Below are 23,033 nucleotides of genomic sequence, written 5' to 3' on the forward strand. Positions count from 1 at the left end.
AACATGATTCATGTCCGACCTGCCGGGTTTCTCCCCCGCTAACCCTGCAGCCGCACGGCCTCGTGTTTTCTTCTCTAAACTTTTATTCAGGGACGCATTTATTCATATATATATATGTGTGTGTATATATGTATACCGGGGTGAGACAATGCATGCAGTCTTTAGTATCTTTTACCAAAATGGATCCGATTGTTCTGGAGTTGCAGGGTAAAAGATATCGAGGATTAAATCTGGGCACAATTTGGTCTTCAAAAAGTATTAAAAAACTAATTTAAGGAATCCCGAAGAAATTATCTTAAAATGGTCTATTAATAAAAAAATATTTAAAAAAATAAAAATCTCAGCCTCCAAAATACAGTATTTGTTGGGGCGTTTCAACAAAACCTTAATTGTAATATTCATATATTTATAAGATAAGCTATAGTATAGTTATCTGAAGTCAACGTGGGTGACATCACTGGTGGGTGTGGTTTACGCGGGTGACATCACTGGTGGGTGTGGTTTACGCGGGTGACATCACTGGTGGGCGTGGTTACGCAAGTGACGCACACAGTTTCTATTCGACCTCGACATCTTTTGACCTGCAAATCACCAAATCAGCGTTTTCCTGGGGAGGCCGGGCTCAACTTTGTCTCCTGGTTCACAAAACCGGTTAAAAACGTTGACGTATTAAACTAATTAAACTAGACGTTTTTTTCAGCTCAAAATTTTCTTTCTTCTGATTGTCTAAAAGATCGTCCGCCAATATTTAACTAAACACGCTGTTGGGAAACTGCGCTGGTCCACAGCACCGTGAGCTAAGGAAGGATTTTAATATCATTATTCTGAACCTTGTGTCACTTTATCGTTTGGATAATAATAATAATAATAACAACGGGAAAAGAAAAAAAACTTTAGAAATGCACAACAGCACCGTCTGGAATAATTAATAATCAAGAGACTTGTTTATGTCGTTTAGTCGTCTTTAAAAGTCTGGAGGGTGCTTCTCAAGTATGTGCATGTCGTTATTTGTGAACTTGAACATGTATTTTTGTATTAAATTCGATATTTCAGAGACCTTTGAATGCTGCTGAACTGGCCTCAACAAACATTACGCAACCGCTAAACTACGATTAACGACAACAAGGAATATACGTTATCGGAAACGAGAGAAACCTGCAGCGACACTGAAATTTGGGTTTGGCGAGAACGTCTTTTCCCTCTTAGCTTTCGTCTCATTTGGTGCCGTCGCCGTCGATGATGGAGCCCACGGCGAAGTTCGGCGCCTCGCCTCCGCCGACGCACTCGTTGTTGACGTCCGAGTTGACCATGATGGACCTGCAGGTCATGGTGGAGTCGTGACCGGCGGTGGTGCTGCTGGGTGAGAAGGCTGCAGGGACGAGACCAGAGAAACCCCATCAGAGATCCACTGGGGGAGGTTAGCCCGAGGGTTCACCCCAAAGTGAAAAACATGGAGAGACGCCGTAGAGATGTGCGCCTTCTCTGCATTATGACGGCCTTTCGTGGTGATCAAAGCGCCGAAAAAACACATCAATGTCTCCTTCGAGGAATCAGAATCCTCTCAGTTTCGTGCAGGAACTATTTTTCTTTCTACCGAACCACACCCGCCAACGGGCGTCTTTCACAGGAAGTGAAATAGGTTTGCATGGACACAGGAAGTCCCGCCCCCATGCGAGAGCAACATTTTTTAATTTTTTTTATACCACAAACGGCTAAAATACCATTAATATATAGGATAATATGTACTTTTTAATTATGCAAAACACTACGGTAAAGTATTTCTACGTATTCGTAAAGTAAATGTAAATTAAACCTCAAATCTCTCATTTCCCCATTTTCAGGTATATCGATGCAACAAATCTTTTTTTTTCTTTCCTCGGATACTCAGTCGTTAATATGATGAATTCATATTCTCCCCGAGGACGCGCGGCGGCACGTCAAATAAAAAAAGACTCCTCGGTGCCATCAGGCGAGTAAATAAGAAGGAGAGGAGAAATAACGTTAGCGAGGCGGAGAAAAGTCGTGTTGGTTAGCTGTGAAAGCACCCACGGGTGCTAATAACGAAGACCTCTCGTGGCGCTCCTGGTTTGAGGATCTGAAACTATCGATTGTTCGCTTTTTATTGCTTGAAAAAAAATAAAATGGTAATTTGTCAATTATTGTCTGCGTGTTGATTTTCGATGAATCGGCTAATATCTTCCGGTATTTCTGAAATGTTATGCGGCAAATTAATCAATGATTTTTTCAAAGAACGCTTTTATTATTCACGTAATATTTTCAATTTTTTTCTCTGTTTGTTGCCAGAATGAAACCCGAGATTCTGTTTTTATAACAAATCCTAAATTTCATCAAAAGAAGCCGGAGAGCTCAAAAATAGTTTAATATTGTCTGAACACAAGAACTTTGCCTCAATACGATTTAATATTAATACTTTTATGTTAATTTAGTATTTAAAATCAGTAATTATCCAATCGATAAATAAGAACATATAAAAACACATTTGATGCGAGATTTTGATACTTTGCTTAAAAAAAACAACAACGTTGAGGCTGAGACCAAAACGGTGTTAAGACATTTTAATTGTAAATTTAAGCCTTTTTTGGGGGGATTTTTGGGATTGTTGTTCTACAAAACAAGACAACTGAAGAAGGTGATGATCACGAGAGAAATAAATAGTTTTTCTATCCACACGACGTCCGGTGTTTTTCCCAGAATCCTCTGGGCTTCTCGATCCGCCTCCTCGTCCCTCACCCTCCCTCCTCCCCTCCTTCTTCCTCGGCAGCGGTGGGAGGGGGAACAACGGAGGAGTAATTTTTCTCCTCATTAACTCTCTCCCCCCCCCCCCCCAAAACGATTGGTTTCGGACTCCCAATTTTTTGCCCCGTCTGCAGTTTGTCACCGATTCCAAACCGATCGTTAAACGGCGATGTTTTGTGTAGCTAAGTGCGGCCCGGCTCTCTCCGCGGCCCGACAGCCATAACGGCGTGTGGGTGGAGGAGGTGAATTAGCCCCTCCCCCCCCAAGTTCGCTGTTAATTCTCCGTTAAGGCGTAATTAAAAAGGCCGGGGAAAAGACGTTAAATCACGACGTACACGTGTTCCTCCGCTCTCTCCGGTTTGACGCAGATTAACGTCGCCGAAAGCGCCGGAGAGACGTCGAGCACCTGTTCACCTGTTCAGGAGGATGCTAATTAAACGACATGCAAGTTACTTTTATTGTCAACTCCAGTTTTGTGTAATTTTCTTTGATTTGTCCGTTTCATGAAGACAATATTTCTGTTTTTTTTTCTTCTCATATTTAATGATTTGAAATTGCTAGTTTAAAAATAAATAAAACATACAATGATATTAAGTGAAGAAAAGCAGCCAAGCAGTATCAAGTCCTTGGCTGTCACTATCCCCCCCCCCCGGTGTAACTGTAGAAAAACAAAATGTGTTGTTGTTTGTTTGTTTGTTTGTTTAGTTCATATGGCGCGCAGGAAAACGATACAACCCTAAAGCAGCAACGTCTTCTAGTCACTTCTAGTTAGAAGTTGTCGACTTTTTTTTAAAATCTCCAATGTTGGACACCTTGGAAGAGCAGTAAGAAGCATGTTGTTATAACACAACTCTGCTGTGTGTATAATAAAGCAGCGAGTGGTAATAACTCAAAGAGTTGCGTAATACAACAAAAAAAAGAAAAGAAAGAAGCTTGTAACGAGAGTTTATTCTGCCGCATGAACTTTTGCCCTTCCCCACCACCACCCCCGTCACTCGGCACTCTATATAAGATTTCCAAAAACTATTAAACAGTCTTTGTGTGGAATAACAAAAGGAAGCTTTTTTTTTAAAAACTCCCACTTGTCCTGTTAGGAGAAGGGAGGGAGGGAAGGAGGGAGGGAAGGAGGGAGGGAGGGGGTGAATGAAGGAGCAATCATTTCTGCTGCTGCCAAAAGACGGGAACAAAAGCCCAGATGTGAGCGGAGAGACGGTAATTCAGTCCGATGCGGCGAGGATAAGCTCCATACTCGACACTCAGCCCCCGTACACAAGGGTCATAGGGGTAGATAACACTTAAGTAAACACACACACACACACACACACACAGGGCTGTATGCACACACACACACACACTGCATTGAATTGTAAGAGATGTGAGTGGCTGAAGTTTCTAGAAGAACTTTTTGCATTGACGATAATTCTATATTAATGTATTATTACTTCAATGTCTTCTCTGTTCACTCGGGTCAAAATTCACAAAATTTAGAAATAAACTGAAAAAAGGATTACGCGGAATGAATGACTCATTAGACTCATTTAAAAGGGCTGCGACTTTTGTTTAATTGAAAAGAAATTAAAAAAATAATAATTAAAAAAAAGGGGCAAAAAAAACCCTGTTAAAATCCAACCAAAAACGTCTCGGTCTGAAACCCCCCCCCCCCCCAAAAAAAAGATATCGAAATTTGAAGGAAATTAAATAAATAACAATTATTTGTCTTGCGGTTGTTTACATGTAGATGCATGCTAAATGTCATCATGTTATCCTGTTTGTCATAAATAGCATACGAATTCTTGAATCATAGCCCAAAAATGGGTTTCGTGAGGTCAAAGGTTACCGTGACAAAAAACTAATTTTTTTGTATTTTATTCAACATTTACACCGAGCCCTTTATTTACCATTTGGTGCATGAAACACAATCAGAAGAGTCGGTCTCGTTCACTTATTAAAAAGGGATTATTAAACGCGGTCTCAGACAATATGCAATGCACGAACCGTGATAATTCGCCAGTGCTGTCCAGGGGGGGGGGGGGGGGGGGGCAACGGGAACACTTAGTGGAGGCTATCGCCACGGGAACGGAAAAATTCAATCTTCAAGAATGAAGAGTGGCCTGTCACATGACAAGGTTGGCCTGGGATTAAATGGCTCCCATTAAAATGATACGAGCTGTGTCATTTTAGCCAGTGTGAGATGAGGCCCCCACCCCCGGGTGCCCAACTGAGGACGCTCCCCTCTCCAGGGGGGCGGGGCGTGACTTAATGGCCCAGAAAACTCCCGTCAAGAGAGTCAGACAGGCTTTAAATACTGAGCACTGAACAGTGGCGGCTCCTGCCACTCAGGCTGATGTTCACAGCCGCAGACCTTCACCCTCACGTTCAGGTCCTCTCACGGAGTCACCGACGCCGTAAAAAAATAGATACACTCCACCATCTTTTGGTCAATATTTAACCAAAGCAATCATCTTAAACGAGTGCTTTGTCTCTTATGTTTTAGTTTTTAGTTTTGCCGACATGCTCAGTCTAACTATTTTACAGTTTCGAGTAAAGAAATCCAACTTTTAGATGAATAAAACACTAAATAAAGCACCTAATAAATGCACGGTGTGCATCCAACAGCCGTGGGGGCCGTTTCACCCTGAACCACTAATGTCGTCCACGTTTAAAACCTCCTGGCAGAGATCCTCAATTCCTCCTCTGGGGACCACGAATATCTGCACACGGTGACCAAAGCGACCGCCTTTGCCACCTCTACTTGGTTTAAAAAACGACACGCAACTTAATTTCTAAACGTGGCATAAACGAAAAAAACGTCAAAGACACACGCGGCTGCGTATCCTAAAATATCTACGTTCACAATCTTCTCGTTCTTTCATGGCGCAGATGAAGGGGGTCAAAGGCTAATTAAAGCCGAGAGGAACCTTTGCTCCCGCATTGTTAACCAATCTGTCCCCGATGAAGACGACCGCCGGAGAGAGGCGTGACACGACCCCCCTTCCCCCGCCCCCGTCGCCACGCTAAATCTCCATTTCGGCGACTGTGCCTCATCAACTCACAAAATGGCCTGTCAGTCGAAAAGTTATGGATATGCAATAATGAGCTGAGGGCGGCGCCCGATCGATCGATATACGTGCGGGGGTGGGGAGTCGTTGCGCATTGCGAGTCGACAGAGGTAAGAGAAAAAATAAATGCTAAAGCAAAAGGACACAGGAGTGAAATATATATATAAATATATATATGTCGCTGTGGAAAGGAGGAGGACGGCGTGCTGCTCGCTTATCCGACGGCGACGCCATCCGTCACTCAGAGAGAGCACGATTAGGTAGGAAAGCACCGGAACTGGCCCAGTTAGCCTGAAACAGAGACAACAACATCCACTCCGTGTGTGTGAAGTATTTTACATAGAGATGTAGATACTCTGTGGTAAACCTGCAGTGAAGCACCCCCCCTCCAGTTAGTTAAGATGTTACTCCAAGTAATCTAAAATCTACATTTTCTTTCTCAACCTAGAAGAAAATAATATAGCAGTTATCTTTTACTTCCCATAATAGTGTTATTAATTGCATTTCATTTTTATTTAATTAGCATTGCATCTTAATGCCTATTCTTTCACATTAATTCTAGCCTTTATTTTAAGGATATATACAGCTCCACATTACCACCTGTAAGTATACAAACATATGAAGGTTTTAGCTTGTGATGCAACGACTGTAGCTCAAAAAGTTCAACCAATCAGATGTTTTGGGGGCAACTGTCTGTGTATTGTACAAATATGACGTTTTGTCAATAAAAAAAAAAAAAGAAGATAATTTTGCACGTCGAGAAAGTCTCTTTTTGTCGTTAAAAAAAACAACCTGTGGTTAAATATGTGAACGATAAAGCTCGTTGTATTTCGTAACCAGAAACGTTCCGGTTCTTCTATTCTAAACGTTTGGGGAAGATAGATAAAAAGTTACGTTAGCCGGTTAGCACGAGGAAAACCCGCCGCGTTTCACACAAAAACTAAAATGTTACCGCAACAAAATCTACGACAAACTGGGACTTTCTTTACGTGCAAAACAATTAAAATTGGCAGACATCCGATGTTTATTTTAATTTTTTTAAATAAATATTCGTCCCTCGCCGTTAATTTCCGATACACGTTCTAAACGTTTGGGGAAGATAGATAAAAAGTTACGTTAGCCGGTTAGCCCGAGGAAAACCCGCCGCGTTTCACACAAAAACTAAAATATTACTGCAACAAAATCTACGACAAACTGGGACTTTCTTTACGTGCAAAACAATTAAAATCAGCAGACATCCGATGTTTATTTTAATTTTTTTTAATAAATATTCGTCCCTCGCCGTTAATTTCCGATACACGTTCTAAACATTTGAGGAAGATATCCAATGTTTATTTTAATTTTAAAATAAATCTTAATTCCGATACACTTTTTTTGTTTGTTGCCGAAATAAGGAAGGGGGGAGGTACTCAGAAGTTAATAGAATCACGTTTCATTTCCTTTCAGGACCCTCACAGCTGGACAGTGTGAGAGAGAGAGTGAGAGAGAGAGAGAGAGAGAAATAGAGTGAGGTGAAGAGGACATAAACCACGCCGCCCCGGCCCTTTTAATGCGTACAGCCCCAGGCCCGGTTAATGGTGGTGTTGTACAACACATTACACCGGTGCTTGTGCCCACGAGCAGACAATTACACCGGTATTTAGCCCGCTCCACGGGGCCCCCTGCAGGCTTTCAGGGCACTTAGCGGCACAGCAGGGGGGGAAGAAGCACACTCTGAAGGGCCACACAGGACTTCTACCCACTGTAACCAAAAGAGCCAGGAGACGCACTCAATCAACCCCCCCTGCAGGGTCACTTTCTCTGCTGCTGGCTCTTATTTACAGGTTGAAAAGAGTCACTGCCTCAAACCAAATGCATTCATGTGTCGGGGAGATGTTAGTTAGCCGACTGGAACAATCCTATCTTAAAAGGTTTTTGTTTAACTATTGGTAGTGTAATGAAAACGTATTCCAACATGTATCCCAAGGGTTCAAACCGCGCATAGATTTTGGCTGAAAATGTCATATTTCTAGACGATTATGATATATAGACTGTGTGTATAAATCATTGTGATTTACATGCGTGTGTCTGAGTTCTCTCATACTTGGAGGTACCACAACGTGACATTACGCCGCAAACCAACGGTCTCCTGGTCTCTCCTCGCGTAGTGAAGGCGAGCGATGTTCTCGCTGCTACGCGTTCACCGCTACACGACATGAAACGGCACTTCCTTAGAAGGAGGTCACCTCTCGAGGTCGGAAGTGCCGATTCGTTTTTTTTTCTCCGGGGGTTTAAATAAATCCCCAAAAGAGTGAGAGGCCTTTTAGACATCACCAGAATGAGTGTGGCCTCAAGTGTGTGTGTGTGTGTTCAAGTACGTGTGTAAAAGGACTTCCTTAACTGTTGACGTGTGTGTGTGTGTGTGTGTGTTCGAAGTAATCTGATCTGAAAGCAGGTAAATCCCATTTTACACACGAAACAAAAGAAACTTAGTGACGGCAATCTCTCTCTTTTTTGTTCTCAAGAGGAGGTCGGGGGGGAGGGAGGGGGGAGAAGAACCCGAAACGACCGGCTTTGTACGCAGTAACTCACTCCGGTGTACAGTACCGTATAGATTGAAGCGAGAAGGAAATCAATAGAATATCATCTAGAAAGATAGTAATGGATTTCTAACTTAATGGGCTCACACGGGTCTATCGATTAGCGGGATTAACATCTGCAATACCTCAACAATCTGATTTGCATTTAAATTACTGTACGCGCGCCGCGCTGACACCAATATAACAAAACAACAGAGCGGCGGAGGTCTGACGTTAGTATAAATCTTGTTCTCTAAAAAAAGAAGAAGAAGAAGAAGAACGTGAAAAATAAAGTTGCTGTGCAAACAAACTTTGCGCAGTTTTGAATAAAAAAATAAAAAAAATCCCGACAAGGACACGAAAGAGAGAGAGAGAGAGAGAGAGAGAGAGAGAGAGAGAGAGCGTAAACACCTCCGGTGAGACTGAAACAACCATAACTCTCTCGGGGAAGCTCATCTGAGCCTCCTGGTGAACAAGCGAGGGGCGGGGTGCTAGTGGAGAAGCAGCGTGTGTCTCTGGGTGTGTAAATATATATATAAATATATATATGGAGGAGAAAAAGGGTGGTGGGGGGGGGGGGGGAGTTTGATGGACTGCGCCGTCGCCTCCCCGCTCGGCGATTTACGGTGGCAGGGGGGCCGGGAGGGGGTGGGGGGGGGGCAGTAAACAGGCCGGGCCGGGGGCGTATTTCACAGCGAGCTGGCTTTTATGAAGAACACCGGGACGGCTCTACCCACAGCGCCGCCCGGCCCGCCGTGACGGATGGAGAAAGACGCATGACAAGCTTCATCATTGTTTGTAAATCTTAACTGTTCCCGCTCACTAACTCCAGAAGGCAATTTTGCGGAGACAGCGGGAGGGGGAGGGGGAGGGGGGGGGGGGGACTGAGGAGGAGGGGAAAGGACAGCGTGGCACTCCTGAAGGTTATTTGGATCTCTGTATTTGGCCAACTGATTAGCCGTATCCTGGGGAGGGAGATAAATCTGACGGGGGGGCCCGCCGCTTGGCAGCCAGGTAGACGGGGAGGAGGGCCGGTAGGCGCCGGTCGCTCACGGCTACTTCCTCCTCGCGGACGATCCCCCCGGAGAGGGTTCACGACGTGTTCGGGCGAAAAAAAAGCCAAACAATTCACGGATTATTCAACAAAAAAAAAGGAGGCGTGGATATTTTTTCCGGATATCATATTGCTCGTCTTTACTTTTAGGGAAACCTGTAAATTAACCGATCGGTCGTTGAGTCTTTAAAACGACTCGTTTTTATTCAAAACAACAGTTCGAAATTAGTCAATTCGTAGATTGATCAGAATATTAAATCAGAAGCTATTTTGATGATCAATCAATCACAAAAAATTGCCCCAAAAAAACTAATTTGTTACAGCTTCTCAAATGTAAATATTTGCAGATTTCAGTCTTGACTCAAAGAAATGATTGACAGAATAATAGTTAATTTAAATTAGTCAGTTGCAGCCCGAATCCGCACCCAAAGGTTTGTATTCATCTTCAAAAACAGAGAATATGAGGTGCTTTTAAATGTGAAATACAGTAAATCGGACGCCAATAATATAGAAATAAAGTAGAAAAGCTACAGCGCCCTATTAGTTCAGATAAGGAGTTCATTATGTGAAGCTCACAAGAACAACATGCTTCTAACTACGCAGGGTGATTTAAACCCGGCTGATAAGACACGGAGTGGAACCACATCAAGGACACGGCGGCGCAGGACTAAACCCTTCAGGCGAGGGGAAGGGCTCGTTCGACACAAGAGGCTCTTAGAGAAGTTCCTCTTCAGACGGTGGAAGCCTCCCGTTTAGATACGACACACACACACACACACACACACACACACACACACACACACACACACACACACACACACACACACACACACACACACACACACACACACACACACACACACACACACACACACACACACACACACACACACACACACACACACACACACACACACACACAAAGTACACAAAGTACACAAAGTACACAAAGTACACAAAGAAAAGCAAAGATACACCTCTGAGATGCTAATGGGGGTAAAACAAGTAGAAACGCAAGTAGAAAGAAAAAAACATATTTCTAGTGTAATTCTTATGAAATACAGGATAAACTTACCCCTCAATGACTCAAAAGATGGATGATTCAAAAGTATTATTGTTGTAAGTGTCTCCAAGTTGTAATAGATGCAAAATCAAAAGGAGGAAACTCTTTATGTCTGTTAAGATTCATTTTGTTTTAATATTTTTTTACCTGTTTCACAGAATAGATGTAAGAGGGACAATCCACCACAGAGACTGAAGGAAGACGATTCCCAAAAGACTTTCTCTATTGTATAAACATTTAAGAATGAAATATATACAAAATTCACAAAATTACGTAACTTGTGTCCTTTTAAAAAGGGTCACAAGCCCGGAAATAAAACAGAGTCGACGCCAAATGTGGGGACCACCCGCGGAGAAGAGTGTTGTAATGGAGCATGGAGACCCTCATAGGAAACGTACAGGTGAAAGTCATGAACTAATGAGGAAGATGCGGGAGGGGGGAGGGAGGGGGGGTCTTCAGGTGTGTGATGCTGGTGGTTGTCAGCAGTCTGGTTCACTGAAAGAAGGATGTTGACGTTGTGCCCGTGACGCTCGTCATAAATGAGTAATAATAGACAAAAAAACATTGTTCTTCAACAACTTCATCCTTCAATTCATGAGAAGAAAAATGTACTTCTAGTTTTATGCTTGGGTGTTTTTTTTTGTTTTTTTTGTCGTGTTTTTAAAAGAAACAAAAAGTGTGACACGCGATGACCAACAGGACCCCCGCGTCGCCTGTCCATCACAACTCATTCAAGACAGGGGAGGGGGGGGGTCAAGATGACGCCATGCGTACTGTCCCTTTAAAACAGAGTAGCCATCAAAGGGGCAACTTTGTAAACATGCGAGCAGCGAATTGCAACATTCAATGTTGTTCCTCTTTAGCTCATTTTTGACACGTTTCGCTGACCAAAAAAAAAAAAACACACACACACACACACATAACTTTACGTACGAGAGAGAGAGAGAGAGAGAGAGAATTGCAAATTTAAAACGTATTCATCTTTCCCGGGGTGCACCCAAAACCGCCAATCAAACCCCAGTATGCATCTCAAGCGATGTGCAGGATCTTTTTTTTTAACCCCCCCCTCCCTGCTCTTATCTCGCTCTCTCATCGTGCACCGACGCACATTCCTCGCAGGGTTTCCCACAAATACTTTATTGAACGCATTAAGCAACGCGCACAATCTGATTTACCCACATTCGCAGCGACCGAGAAAAGGGCAGAAAATCCCAGGCGGGCCCGAAGGCTCGAGATTCCAATCTCAGATGGTGCGGAGTGCCAGAGATCAGATCTACGTCGTCTTTAAACAACAACAACCACCACAACAACAACAGTCTTGTCTTCGACGGTTTTGTGGTGGTTTTAAAATGTATTGCTTTTTCTGTGACGGCTTCATATTAGCGACACATTTTACACAAGTAAAGCTGATTGTGGAAATTCAACACGTGAATTCAACTGGACGCACAAAGTTGTGCATTTGAAGTAAAGAAGTAAGTACACAGTAAAAGTGAAAAGGCTTCACTTTAGATGAATTTCATCTTACATGTTTTACGGCGCTCTTGACTCGAGTGCAATCCTCCCTTGAATGTATTTAAGCACACAGTTGATAAAGTCTGGGTAGAGCTTTATGAGGCTTGAGATGTGTGTGTGTGTGTGTGTGTGTGAGTGTGTTTCTGTGTGTCACTCACAGGCTGCCATGGCCTCAGAGCAGTTGATGTTGTTGTTGTTGTCGTCCAGGCTGAAGAGGGGCGGCACACAGGCGGTGGAGCCCAGGCCTTGAGTCAGGTAGGTGGCTGCTGGGTAGTAGGAATGCATGCGGTACTGAGAGGACACGTTGTGGCTGGACAGGCGGCCGTCGGCGTGAGGCATCTGCTTCGCACAAGACGACACACAAAAAGGAAGAAACGTTCGCCTCAATATGCTGGAGATACAACGTCCTCATCGCCAGAGTCCTGAGGGGGCTGTTAGCGAGGTAACGTCAGGGTTAGCTCTGAGGTTCTCCTCTCACTGGAGTAGATCGCCACGTCTAAAACACAAGGTGATGTCATTAAATGTTTTGTTTCGTCTGATCAACAATCCAAAAATCTTCACATATTTAATATCACAAATGAACAAACGGCAACAAATCTTCAAAGCTGGAAGAGAACGTTTGTCAAATTACAGTGATGCCCATTCCTTTTTTTTCATAATAACGTTTGATTCTCTGTCTGAGATACTGAGGGGAAGCTCCGCCGTGTTTAATCGCGTGCTGCTTGCCGGTTGTGTGTCATACGAGGTGATCGTGGGTCCCAAAGGAGCCACAAAACATATCACAGCAGAGGAGAATATCAAGCGAAGCAAGCGAGAGCAATTCAACACCGGCTTCCTTCTTTTGAGCAGAAAAATCAGCGTTTTTTAAGCAAATACTTCAACGTCTACGGTGGCTTCTTAGACGTAGGTGACGCCATCTTTGCCTCATTTGAAGGTGGACAGCTGATGGTAGAAAGGTCGGTCAAAAGGTCAACTAAATAAAACAACTCCTTTAGGTGTTACAAAAAAAACGGGCTGCGACACGAAGCGCCGGCTTTCTCCGGTCCTCGGGAAAACGAGGCCGCCCCTCGCGGAGGGTTTTCACTTTCACTTTTGTGGAATTTGATTCCTGTCAGCCCCGTAATTCGTCACCCGTATTGTCCACACCATCAACTCCGCGACAGCTTTATAAACTGTTATTTAAACTACACTCTGCTCTTGTATTAGGCCGTGAAAAATACAATATAGATCGCAACTGGAGTCTTGAACGTGCAGGAACACATACAGCGGAAAACTAAAGTGGCTTCTAGAAAAAGGTTCCCAGGCAGATCCACACGGAGCAACTTGCTTAAACTGACAATTTGATGCCTTTCTCAATGCGATCACTATTTTACCTATAATGTATAGCTTCGCAGAGGCGTTGAACCATTCGATCCGTATTCTTATCCCCCTTTTCCAACTATCCATTCCGAGCATTAACCATTTTTAAAAAAAAAGACATCAATCACAGATTGTCTTTCGCGGCCTGCGTGACGTGGCGCTCTGGAAAAGGGGGAGGCGGTCAAGGGGAAGGCGAAGCTTCGAGACCCCTCTCTTACAGTACTGTCCCCTCTTCAGGGCGGGTCATGGGTCTCCCAGTGAATTATAGCAACACCGAACCAGTCGGGTAACATCATCTGGAAACAGCTCTAAAAAGGTGAGTCTATTACTCCCCTCCTCCAAACAGCCAAAGGCCAAAGCAATACCAGTTTTCCCGGGAGTGTCCATCACTTCAGATATGCTACAAAAAAAATACACAGAGCTCCCCGCAGTAATGTTGTTTTGTGTTGTTGTTGACATATTGCCTTCTGGACCTCATACAATTGATTAAGAGGCTTCATTTCTACACCACCAGCTTGCCTTGTGTGAGTCACCGTTCAGTCGTTTCCAAAAAAGAAAAAGAGAATTCAAATCTTACGTTTCACTGAACAACCAAGATATGAACCTTGTGTTTTGTGTTATCAGAGAGGCGGAAGCAGCGCATCCGACAGCACATCTGCATCTTTAAGGAATTAAATTTGTGCTTGAGATCAATTCTAAGGAGGCGTTCTTGCACACGCAGATGTCAGATGCGTAGAAAAACCTGATGGAAACACTTCATGGATTAAGACCCTCAGACCTCGGAAAAGAACACGAGTCCTTCCTCTCCACTCGAGGGCTAACCTGCAGACTCCATGGGGGGCTTCCTTACCTCCCTGAGAGGGCCCCCGGGTCTTCTTATCTGGCACCATCTCCTGTCTGGAAGCTCTACGCCACCCTTATATTATCACCCTCCACCTGCATGGCGGCCGAGCACCACTGAGTGCACAGCGGAGGAGAGAGAGGAGGTAGATGGCCTCACGCTGATAACTTGCGGTGGGTTTTGATTTAGTAGCGTGAAGAGCTCAAGACCTGCAGATCACTTTATTGATGATAATCACTGATTGTTAAGATTAGAACGATGGGTCGGGATTTTAAAGGAAATGTTTATTTTATTGTTTACGACATTCACACGGATTCAAAACCGACATCTTCTGCAAACCATCTACTGTCATAGCAAAGTAATCGGTGCAAAACGTGACTGATGATGAAACGATGAATAGAGATCTTGCAGGAAGTCGGTGTCGCATCGTACGGAATAATAATGCGTTGACCCTAATGTTTTTACAGTTGTTTTATTTGTATTAACCGTTCGTATTTTAGTCAATAAAACTAGCAATAAATTAAGAATATAATGGTAAGTTGCAGATGCACTTGCAAAATAATAGATAATGGCAGATTAATACTAACTATATACACCCATTATAATGATACTCTATCATTAACGGCATGATGCTCGAGAGCAAAATGACTTTAAATATATATATTGTATACTTGTTAAGAATGATGAGTGCGAATTATTCCAATTCATAAAATAAAAGAAACTTACCTTTCCAGTTAGAAATGTGTGTTTGTGGCACAATTGAATACTCAGCTCTTCATGCAAAAAAAAAAACTAGATAAAGTAGTCCCTGATTTTGAATAACCGTAGCACGTCGCTCCCTCTCATACCTGACATCTTCACTAAAAATATCATAAATCACAGAGGAGGATGGCTAAATTATGCTAAAGGGGCTAACTGATTAGCATTAATGTGCTCACTTTCCGCCCTTCGGGCGCTGAGGCGAAGCGGTGTGTTCCTCCGCCGACAGACAATACCATTAACCTTTGCAATTCAGGCTCCGGTGCCGCGCGCCGCCAGGTTAGCGGAGGCGGTGACCCCGAAACTAGATGTTGCTATTGGGGGTGGGGGGTAGGGTGGGGGGGGAGAGGAGAGAGAGCAGGGGTGGACAAATGTTCATAAAAAACAATCCACCTGGAGAGTTATAGATCTAATCTGCGTCACGCACACGCTCATCCCATTTTGACACAATAGAGATACATTCGAGCATAAATCAGTGTGATCAGTGTGCCCCCCCCCCACCCCTCCAGCTTCTCAAATGTGTTGCTCGTCTTCAATGAATGTTATTTTATATTCATAAATTCATTGAAACATTCAAATTGATTGATAATAATAATGTTGTGCTTTGCCTATATATACAGTATATATATCTTCACTGTATTGTATTTTATAAGAAAAGAAATATGGGGAGAGAGCAACAGTTAAAGTTACTATGAGGAACTTTTAACTGGTTGTGAAACGGATTCAATTAACATAAGTAAACGACCATCGGAGAGAAGGTTTCTATATATATATATATATAGTTATTCTCAATGCTCGTTATCGGGTCAGACACCGTATAGGGAAGGGGGGCACGAGAGAACCAGAACCAGGACTGAGCAGAGCAGACCGTCAGACCCCGCTGTGGTAAAATGAGAGCTTTTCTAAAAAGGGACTCTCGGAAACACTACCACCTTCGTCCACAGGGACCGCCAAAAACAACACAAAATGAAAGTTCCTTTGGCGTAACTTTAAAGTTTCTTTGAGGTCACTTCAGCTCATGGCTAGGACTACACTGGACTGTGTTTGAGGTATACTACTTATTTAAAAAGGCACCATAACAGTTTGATTTGTTTACACAACAACAACTATCCTGTACGGAGGTGAGCGCAGATGATGCCCAGATGTTCACTACAGGTTAATACAATGGCACTTGTCGGCTCACAAGTCTCCTTCAAAACAGCGAGCAAAGATTTTCTAAATACTTGTCACTCCGGAGACAAATGCTGTTGGTGTGACGAGACGATTTAATGAAACCCAAAATGCTTTTGCTCCGTTCGTCTCTTCCAGCCGACCGACGCGAGTTTCATATTACTGAGACAAGTCATCCGACGAGGTAATAGAAAGTAAGCCTTGTTCATGCTGAGGTGATTCACAGCTAAGCAGCTTATCTCCTGTTTCTGTGGCATGAAGCAGCTCCGATGTTAAGTCCCCCCCCCCCCCCCACACACACACACGTCCTCCTGCTGTATACCGGTTTATTGTTCATAAGGCTTTTATAACAATAAAGTTATATTGTTATCCAAATATATATTCTAGGCATGTTTAGTGCCAAATTATTCATGTACCATATTGACCGTAAGTTACAGGTCATGTTTGCGGTAACAGGATTATTTAAATAAGATGATGTATTGTAATTAAAACTCTCCCTCGAGTTGTTGTACACACACATACCAGGCGGGACCAGCATGTGACTTTGAGCCCCCCTGACCGTTATTAGCCAACAGCAGAGCGGCCATTGCTAGTCACCTGGTATTGCTGGTAGTTGTAGAGGTTTCCGTAGTAGGTGGGGTAGCGCGACGGCGGGTAGAAGTTGTAATAGGACGTCTCCAGCAGCAGGTCTGACGATCCCTCGGCGTGAGGAGCCCGGGCACCGGCTGACGGGCTGGGGGACAACGCTGAGCGGCCGCCTGCAACGTGGAACAACACACGCACGATCAACTCAGAGGATTCCAGACCATTATCGTACTCGAGAAAAGTGGATTTGAGGATCACACGTGGATGCATTTATGTACTAATTATAGTGAAGTATGTTTTGGTTTTTGTTTCTTACTCTTATGTAACATTTTTCTTGCTTCTATTGTGTCCGTTTTTAATATGTAAAGTGCCTTGAGTTCCTTTTAAAGCGCTATACAAATAATATGTATTATTAGTAGTAGTAGTAACTTGTATTAATACGTACATTTGTAAAACTGACTATGAATTATGAAGCTCACGCTGACTTTTAGGCTTTTTATTTTTCCCAGCCGAGTCTTTGCTGATGCTGAAAAAAACCCCAATAAATCTCGATATTATTCGGCTTGCAGTAGATCTTTTGATGGAATCGCTACAAAAAGGAAACGTGAAGAAGACTTGAACTTGTCCAGATCTTTCTGGTCGTCTCCATCACGTCTCAAATGGCTATCAACAGCACCATCTGCAGGTGGGAGGTGTTGTTGAAGTCAGACCTACCACATCACACCATCACGATTACAGGAATGTGGGTTGCCCTCTCAGGACAAGTGTGACCACCATCCTCATCCTCCTCATCATCATCATCATCATCATTCAATTACTCATTATCCGTTGTTCTTTTCCTTATCAACAAGGCCACATTCTTCTCCGGCAGACCCTGATCCTTTCGGTCTCGCACAATGAAGACACTGTGTGCACCACCGACGCCAAAGATAATGACATTTGTTGTCCCTGTTCCGCTTCTTGTCATCACTGAATCGCAGAGTGCTCGACTCCTTTATCCAGCTCGGCTCTTTTTTTCTTTCTTCCTCCTCTCTGTTGCCAAGCCAGAGACTTTTAAAAAGTTCACTCTCGCAGAGAACACGCAGAGCAAGAAGACACGAGCAGCCTTGACCAAGAGTCGTATTCCACCTCCTCGCGTTCGCTATCAGGCCGACAGGGAACACCATATCTGTGTCCGTCTCCGCCAACCTGCCCTTTCATGCCGCTGCCACCAAAATATACTTTAATTTTCCCATGAAAATGTCTCTTTTTGACGATATCTATAAAAGTATACTTTATTCATCCCGGGGGGGGGGTGGTTGTAGCAGCAAGCAAGGTTACGGAGTAAACGTAAAATATTAATATAAAAGTATGAAAAAATGCACAATATATACAATCCAACGGTTGTCTTGTCCTGTGGACCTTTTGGGTGTTTTATTGTTTTTACAATAACAGTGAAAAAAAAAAGACAATCACTTTTTAAAAGTGCTTTCGAGGTAAACAATGTAACAGAATGTGGCTTTGCTGCCTTAACATTAAACTAAAAATGTGTAAAACAAGTCAAAAGATAAATAACAGTGATTTCCTCAACTGTCTCTAGAAAGCTGATAACCGACAATCTTCCTGTTAAGATTGTCCGAAAAGTCACTTTTTCTCCCCCACCCCCCCCCCCCCCCCCCCCCCAAAAAAAAAAAAAGATTTCAAACCAAACAAAAAGTGAAATCATGCAACAATGTTTGGAAGATAAGGAGCATTGTGACGCATCTCTCGTGTCGGCTTGTTGGCCGGGCTTTTTCCAACGAGATGGAAAGAGGAGAAATTCATCGGACCGCATTCTTCTCCATCAACGGGTGATTTTCATGCTCAGCGCACTGATCATTTCATGGATCGTCACGCTGTCGTTTGAAGTCCTTCCTGTTCTTTATATTCTGATGTAAACACTCACAGACACTGTTTTTACAGTCGACTACATAACGTCTATTTGCAAAGCACATTAATAATAATTATAGATAATAATAAACTGACGGATTAGTACATCTAATGGACGGTGCTCCCAGTTTGGTTTTTTTGTGCTGAAACTAGTTTCCATTTTCTTCTAATTCTGGATGCTTCATAGTTTTTTTATTTTGGGTGCAATGCCGATTACCTTAAAAAGGTAATGTGTTTGTTATTCGAGGGCACGGTCACACACAACCACACACACACACATACATATATATATATATATATATATATATATATATATATATATATATATATCAATAAACACCTACCGTCGATGTACTAATTGATTCATAAAAACCTTATTTCACATTTACTTCTAATTGTTTCTCAAATTAAAATGAAAAGAAAGTGCAAGTTAAGTCTACTGTCTTTTATCAATGATAAAGAAATCACTGATATTTAAAATGATTAAGGCTTTTAGATAAAATCTTTGAAAATAAATAATGGATTAGTGTGCATCTACATAGGTCCTGTGATAACGACCCCATATGGCCAAACAAACTCCTTATTGTAAAAACATTTAGATTTGAGTACATTTGATTCAGAAAACTGTGTTTTGTTAGTTGCACACGTATAAAGAAACTATCTCTTCATACTGCTTTTCTAGATTTTTGCCTTAAATAGATAATTATGTGTGGAAATCTGTCTGTGTTTGCATGCTGAATACATAGATACAGCATATATATATAAATGTGGACGTCACTTTATGTTTTAAGCATATTTTCCAGAGCTGTTGTTTGGACACAGTGAACGATAACTCACCTGTGAGCGCAAGAGAAGGGGTTGGTGAAGGGGTTCGTCCCTCCACGGAGAACAAGCAGTCTGCCGCAGCTTCATTCTTCACCATCACCTCGGGACCGGACAGAGCCACCGGACTACAAATCCCAAGCTCCTCTTCCTGAGCCTGCTGCCGCCTCAGGGCGACCTGGAGGGGAGGACAGGAAATAAAAAAATAAACATTAACCTGATCTACTTATCACTTTGCAGAACACACTCACCTGTTTGATAATGCAAAGATAATGCACACATAAAATAGTAATACATACATACATAGATTTACTCGTGAATGTGGTCCATAATAACCTTGTCTTTAGCCACTAGCTTTTAAAAGAGTGTTGTAATTCTTAATGTTCTTTATTGTTGTCTTAATACAAAACAAAGCAGTCTATTAAACGGGTAAGACAAAGCCATATTCTTGTCATGTTAATACTAATATTCCAAAGATGTTCTGATGCTGGCTATTTAAATTGTAGTATTTGTTTGATTCCATCTACTTTTATAAAATTGTAAATTGAATCTCTTGGGGAGGTGTTGGTGTATTACAATTGGACATTTAAAGGAAATTTGAATATGTCACATTGGGCTCTGGAAAATTGCTGTTTTCAACACCAAATAATTTCATTAATCAAGAAGAAAAAAAACGGGAGATAAAAGCCTCGGTTGGATCCTTGTTTCAGTTCATTTAACCACTATTAAATACATATTTATTTGTTTTTTGTTTGGTTGTTTTTGACTGATGTGACTTGGCTACTGTCAAATGTACATTGGAATACATAAAGTAGGCTTACCATCTAATAATCTATCGATACACCAGCGTGTATATAGTTTTAAAAATGTGTAAATAGTTTTACTTAATCTCAAAACATAGCTAGCTAGCTAGCTATCAAGGAGCCTATCCAAAAAATGGCGTTGGAAAAAAAAAAGAAAAGAAAAAAACCTAAAGAAGTTACTTCAAAGCTACAATTACAAAAAAAGACCACTAAAATATAGAAAATGTAGCTTCTCTATTTATTTTTAATAAAATATTTTTGTATCAACTGTCGGCTGTAAGCGACGAGTGCAAATACACTCGGAAAACGTGTCAGAAAACACGTTAGCTTAACCGTTTAAAGTGCCGTAAACTGTGCGCGTTAGCTAGCTAGCTAGGTCAAAAACGAGAGGCGACTTTGTTAGTACACACGTTAAAAATCGAGGATAAACAAGGAATGTAAACAGAGTACAAAAATAACAACAAACATACATCGAAATGTTATCAAACAATTAACGTGTCGTATTTTTTTTTTACGACATTTGTAGCTTGTTTTTTTTTTCTACAGCTCGGGCTCAAAGCTAACGGCCGTCGCGCGCTAAAACCTCAAGAAAGTACAAAAAAAAGATAACGGTTACCTGGGCCGCCATGACTCGCTGCCTCTCGGCTATCAGTTTACATTTGGGACACTGGCAGTCCCTCCAGTTGCAGAAGCGCTTGTGTCCCTTCAGGGGGGACACGTAGCCGTGGTTCCGACAGCGGGAGCACTTGGGCATCCTCGGGGGTCTCTGGCCTTTGGGTGGGGACAGAGACCCGGGGCACTCCGGCACCTGCTTGCCTTGTTTGTCCGTGCTCATGGCTGGCGTGGGAGGGAAGAAATAAAACGACAAAACAACAACAAAAACAATTCTGTTGCAAATTGCTAAACCTATACACCCCCCCCACACACACACACACACACACACTAAAAGGAGCAGAGTTTAGGAGCTATGTCTGAGTTGGTCCCCGGGCAGGCTCGGATGGTCAAAGCCCTGCGCTGGTGCCAGGCCGGAGGCTGTAAGGTCACCGGCCCTCCCCGGCCCTCCCTCCCCGCCCCTGCGGCTGCGCCCTGTGGGAGGAAACGAGCTGGACGCGTGGGAGAAAGCTGGCAGCACAGTGGCATCCGCTCATAATGCTCTCACTCTTTTTTTCTTTTTTTAAACCCATACTTTTAATTATTAGTCACTTACACGTGTAATAAAAAGCCCATTGTTTAATGTTCTGTTTGTGTGTAACTCCACCCCAGGAGATGGGAGAGGTATACTTCAGTGTGAATATATATATATATTGTGTTACAAATAAAAGACATGCATTCATATGCGTGCTATAGGTAAATAAGTACAAAAGTATATTCCATTGGCATCAGAATATATATGCATGTGCATTGGTCTGTATTTAATAAAGTCAGAGGTTAATAATAAATGAGCTTTAATTAGTCTTGAAAACCCCATTAAATGATTATTTTGTGATTTATACTTATTTTTCCAAGTTGTTAATGTCCAACATTCATGTTAACCTATGTGCTGTATTCTTGGTCAGGGTCATACTAGATCTTCATTCTCAGGGGAACCAGAGTGTGTGAAAGAAAGTTTAATTTTGTCACTCTTAACATTTTAATTTCTTTAAAAGAAATCCCTTTATGCTCGAGTTTCGAGATCAATCGTGGCAACTGCACACACCATCTTGTCTATTTCTAGTATACCCGAGTTTTCTCCTGATGACGATTGTTAACAATAAAATAGGATTCGTGCAGATTTTTAGTTAGAATACTTAATGATTATGCTGTAAATTAACTTAATCTTCACAGGTTGTGTCCTAGGGGGGGATGGAGGTTTGATAGGTGTTCATGAGTTACCGATACCTCTTTAAAGATCCCATTAAATCACAGTTTATATGGGCTCAAATACAATGTAACTGCATCTATGGTGCTCACTTTATAATAGCCAGTGGTATCATTGTGCTATTTCACCCTGGGCTTGTGGTTATGCTGTAATATTTGAATAACATCCCACTTAAATGTATTTACTGTAGCTCTTTTCTTTCATGAATATGCTACGTGGTGAATTAATACTCTTATTAATTTACAAGGCTTGACTGAGCTGGAAGTGAATTAACCTCCACACTGTACACTCAGTCAGCCGAGTGGATTTATAGGCAGTGAGGGAAGTGAGGTGAATCACACTAAGGCACCCAATTAAAATCCCTGCAGCCAAATGTGTGTGTGTGTGTGTGTGTGTGTGTGTCTGGGGGGGGGGTTGAAAAGTTACCAATTAAAAAGCAGGCATTTACACAGCACTGAATAAATAACTGCTACACTTCATTGGCTGAGGTTCTGGTGCTACAACACTGAGTTTTTATTGCCTCTATGGCATATGGTAATAATTATAGATTATGACGCAGTAATGAAGTCTGCGATTTAACACATTTAACCGTTTGTATTAGTGTGACTGCCCTCAGAGGCATCCAGCAGCAGCAGCAGCAGACAGGTGAAGGAAACATGTGGAAACGACACATTTACACTTTGCAATGAAAAGAAAAACCCTGCAATACTGGCTCATACCACCCGAGGGAGCTAGCGAGCTGGAAATCAAAACATGGGTGGAGGAGGCCAGAGGTCATGGCCACACCACTGGGTAGGTGGGACACACCACTGGGTAGATGGGACACAGCACTGGGTAGATGGGACACACCACTGGGTAGATGGGACACACCACTGGGTAGATGGGACACACCATTGGATAGATGGGACACACCATTGGGTAGGTG

The 23,033-nt window shown here is 42.6% G+C and overlaps 1 protein-coding gene across 1 annotated transcript; it reads right to left on the reverse strand.

The window, feature by feature from the left end:
* Window positions 1-1,214: 1,214 nt before the first annotated feature.
* On the reverse strand, window positions 1,215-21,085 carry dmrt1 (doublesex and mab-3 related transcription factor 1). Its single transcript, XM_034542238.1, is given in 9 exon segments — window positions 1,215-1,369; window positions 8,365-8,367; window positions 12,162-12,342; window positions 14,213-14,227; window positions 14,229-14,276; window positions 14,278-14,298; window positions 16,730-16,890; window positions 19,463-19,625; window positions 20,867-21,085. Coding segments are annotated over 9 exon segments (966 nt in total).
* Between the last annotated feature and the right edge of the window lie 1,948 nt (window positions 21,086-23,033).

The sequence above is a fragment of the Cyclopterus lumpus genome, chromosome 9 (assembly GCF_009769545.1).
Source record: "Cyclopterus lumpus isolate fCycLum1 chromosome 9, fCycLum1.pri, whole genome shotgun sequence".
Lineage (NCBI taxonomy): Eukaryota > Metazoa > Chordata > Actinopteri > Perciformes > Cyclopteridae > Cyclopterus > Cyclopterus lumpus.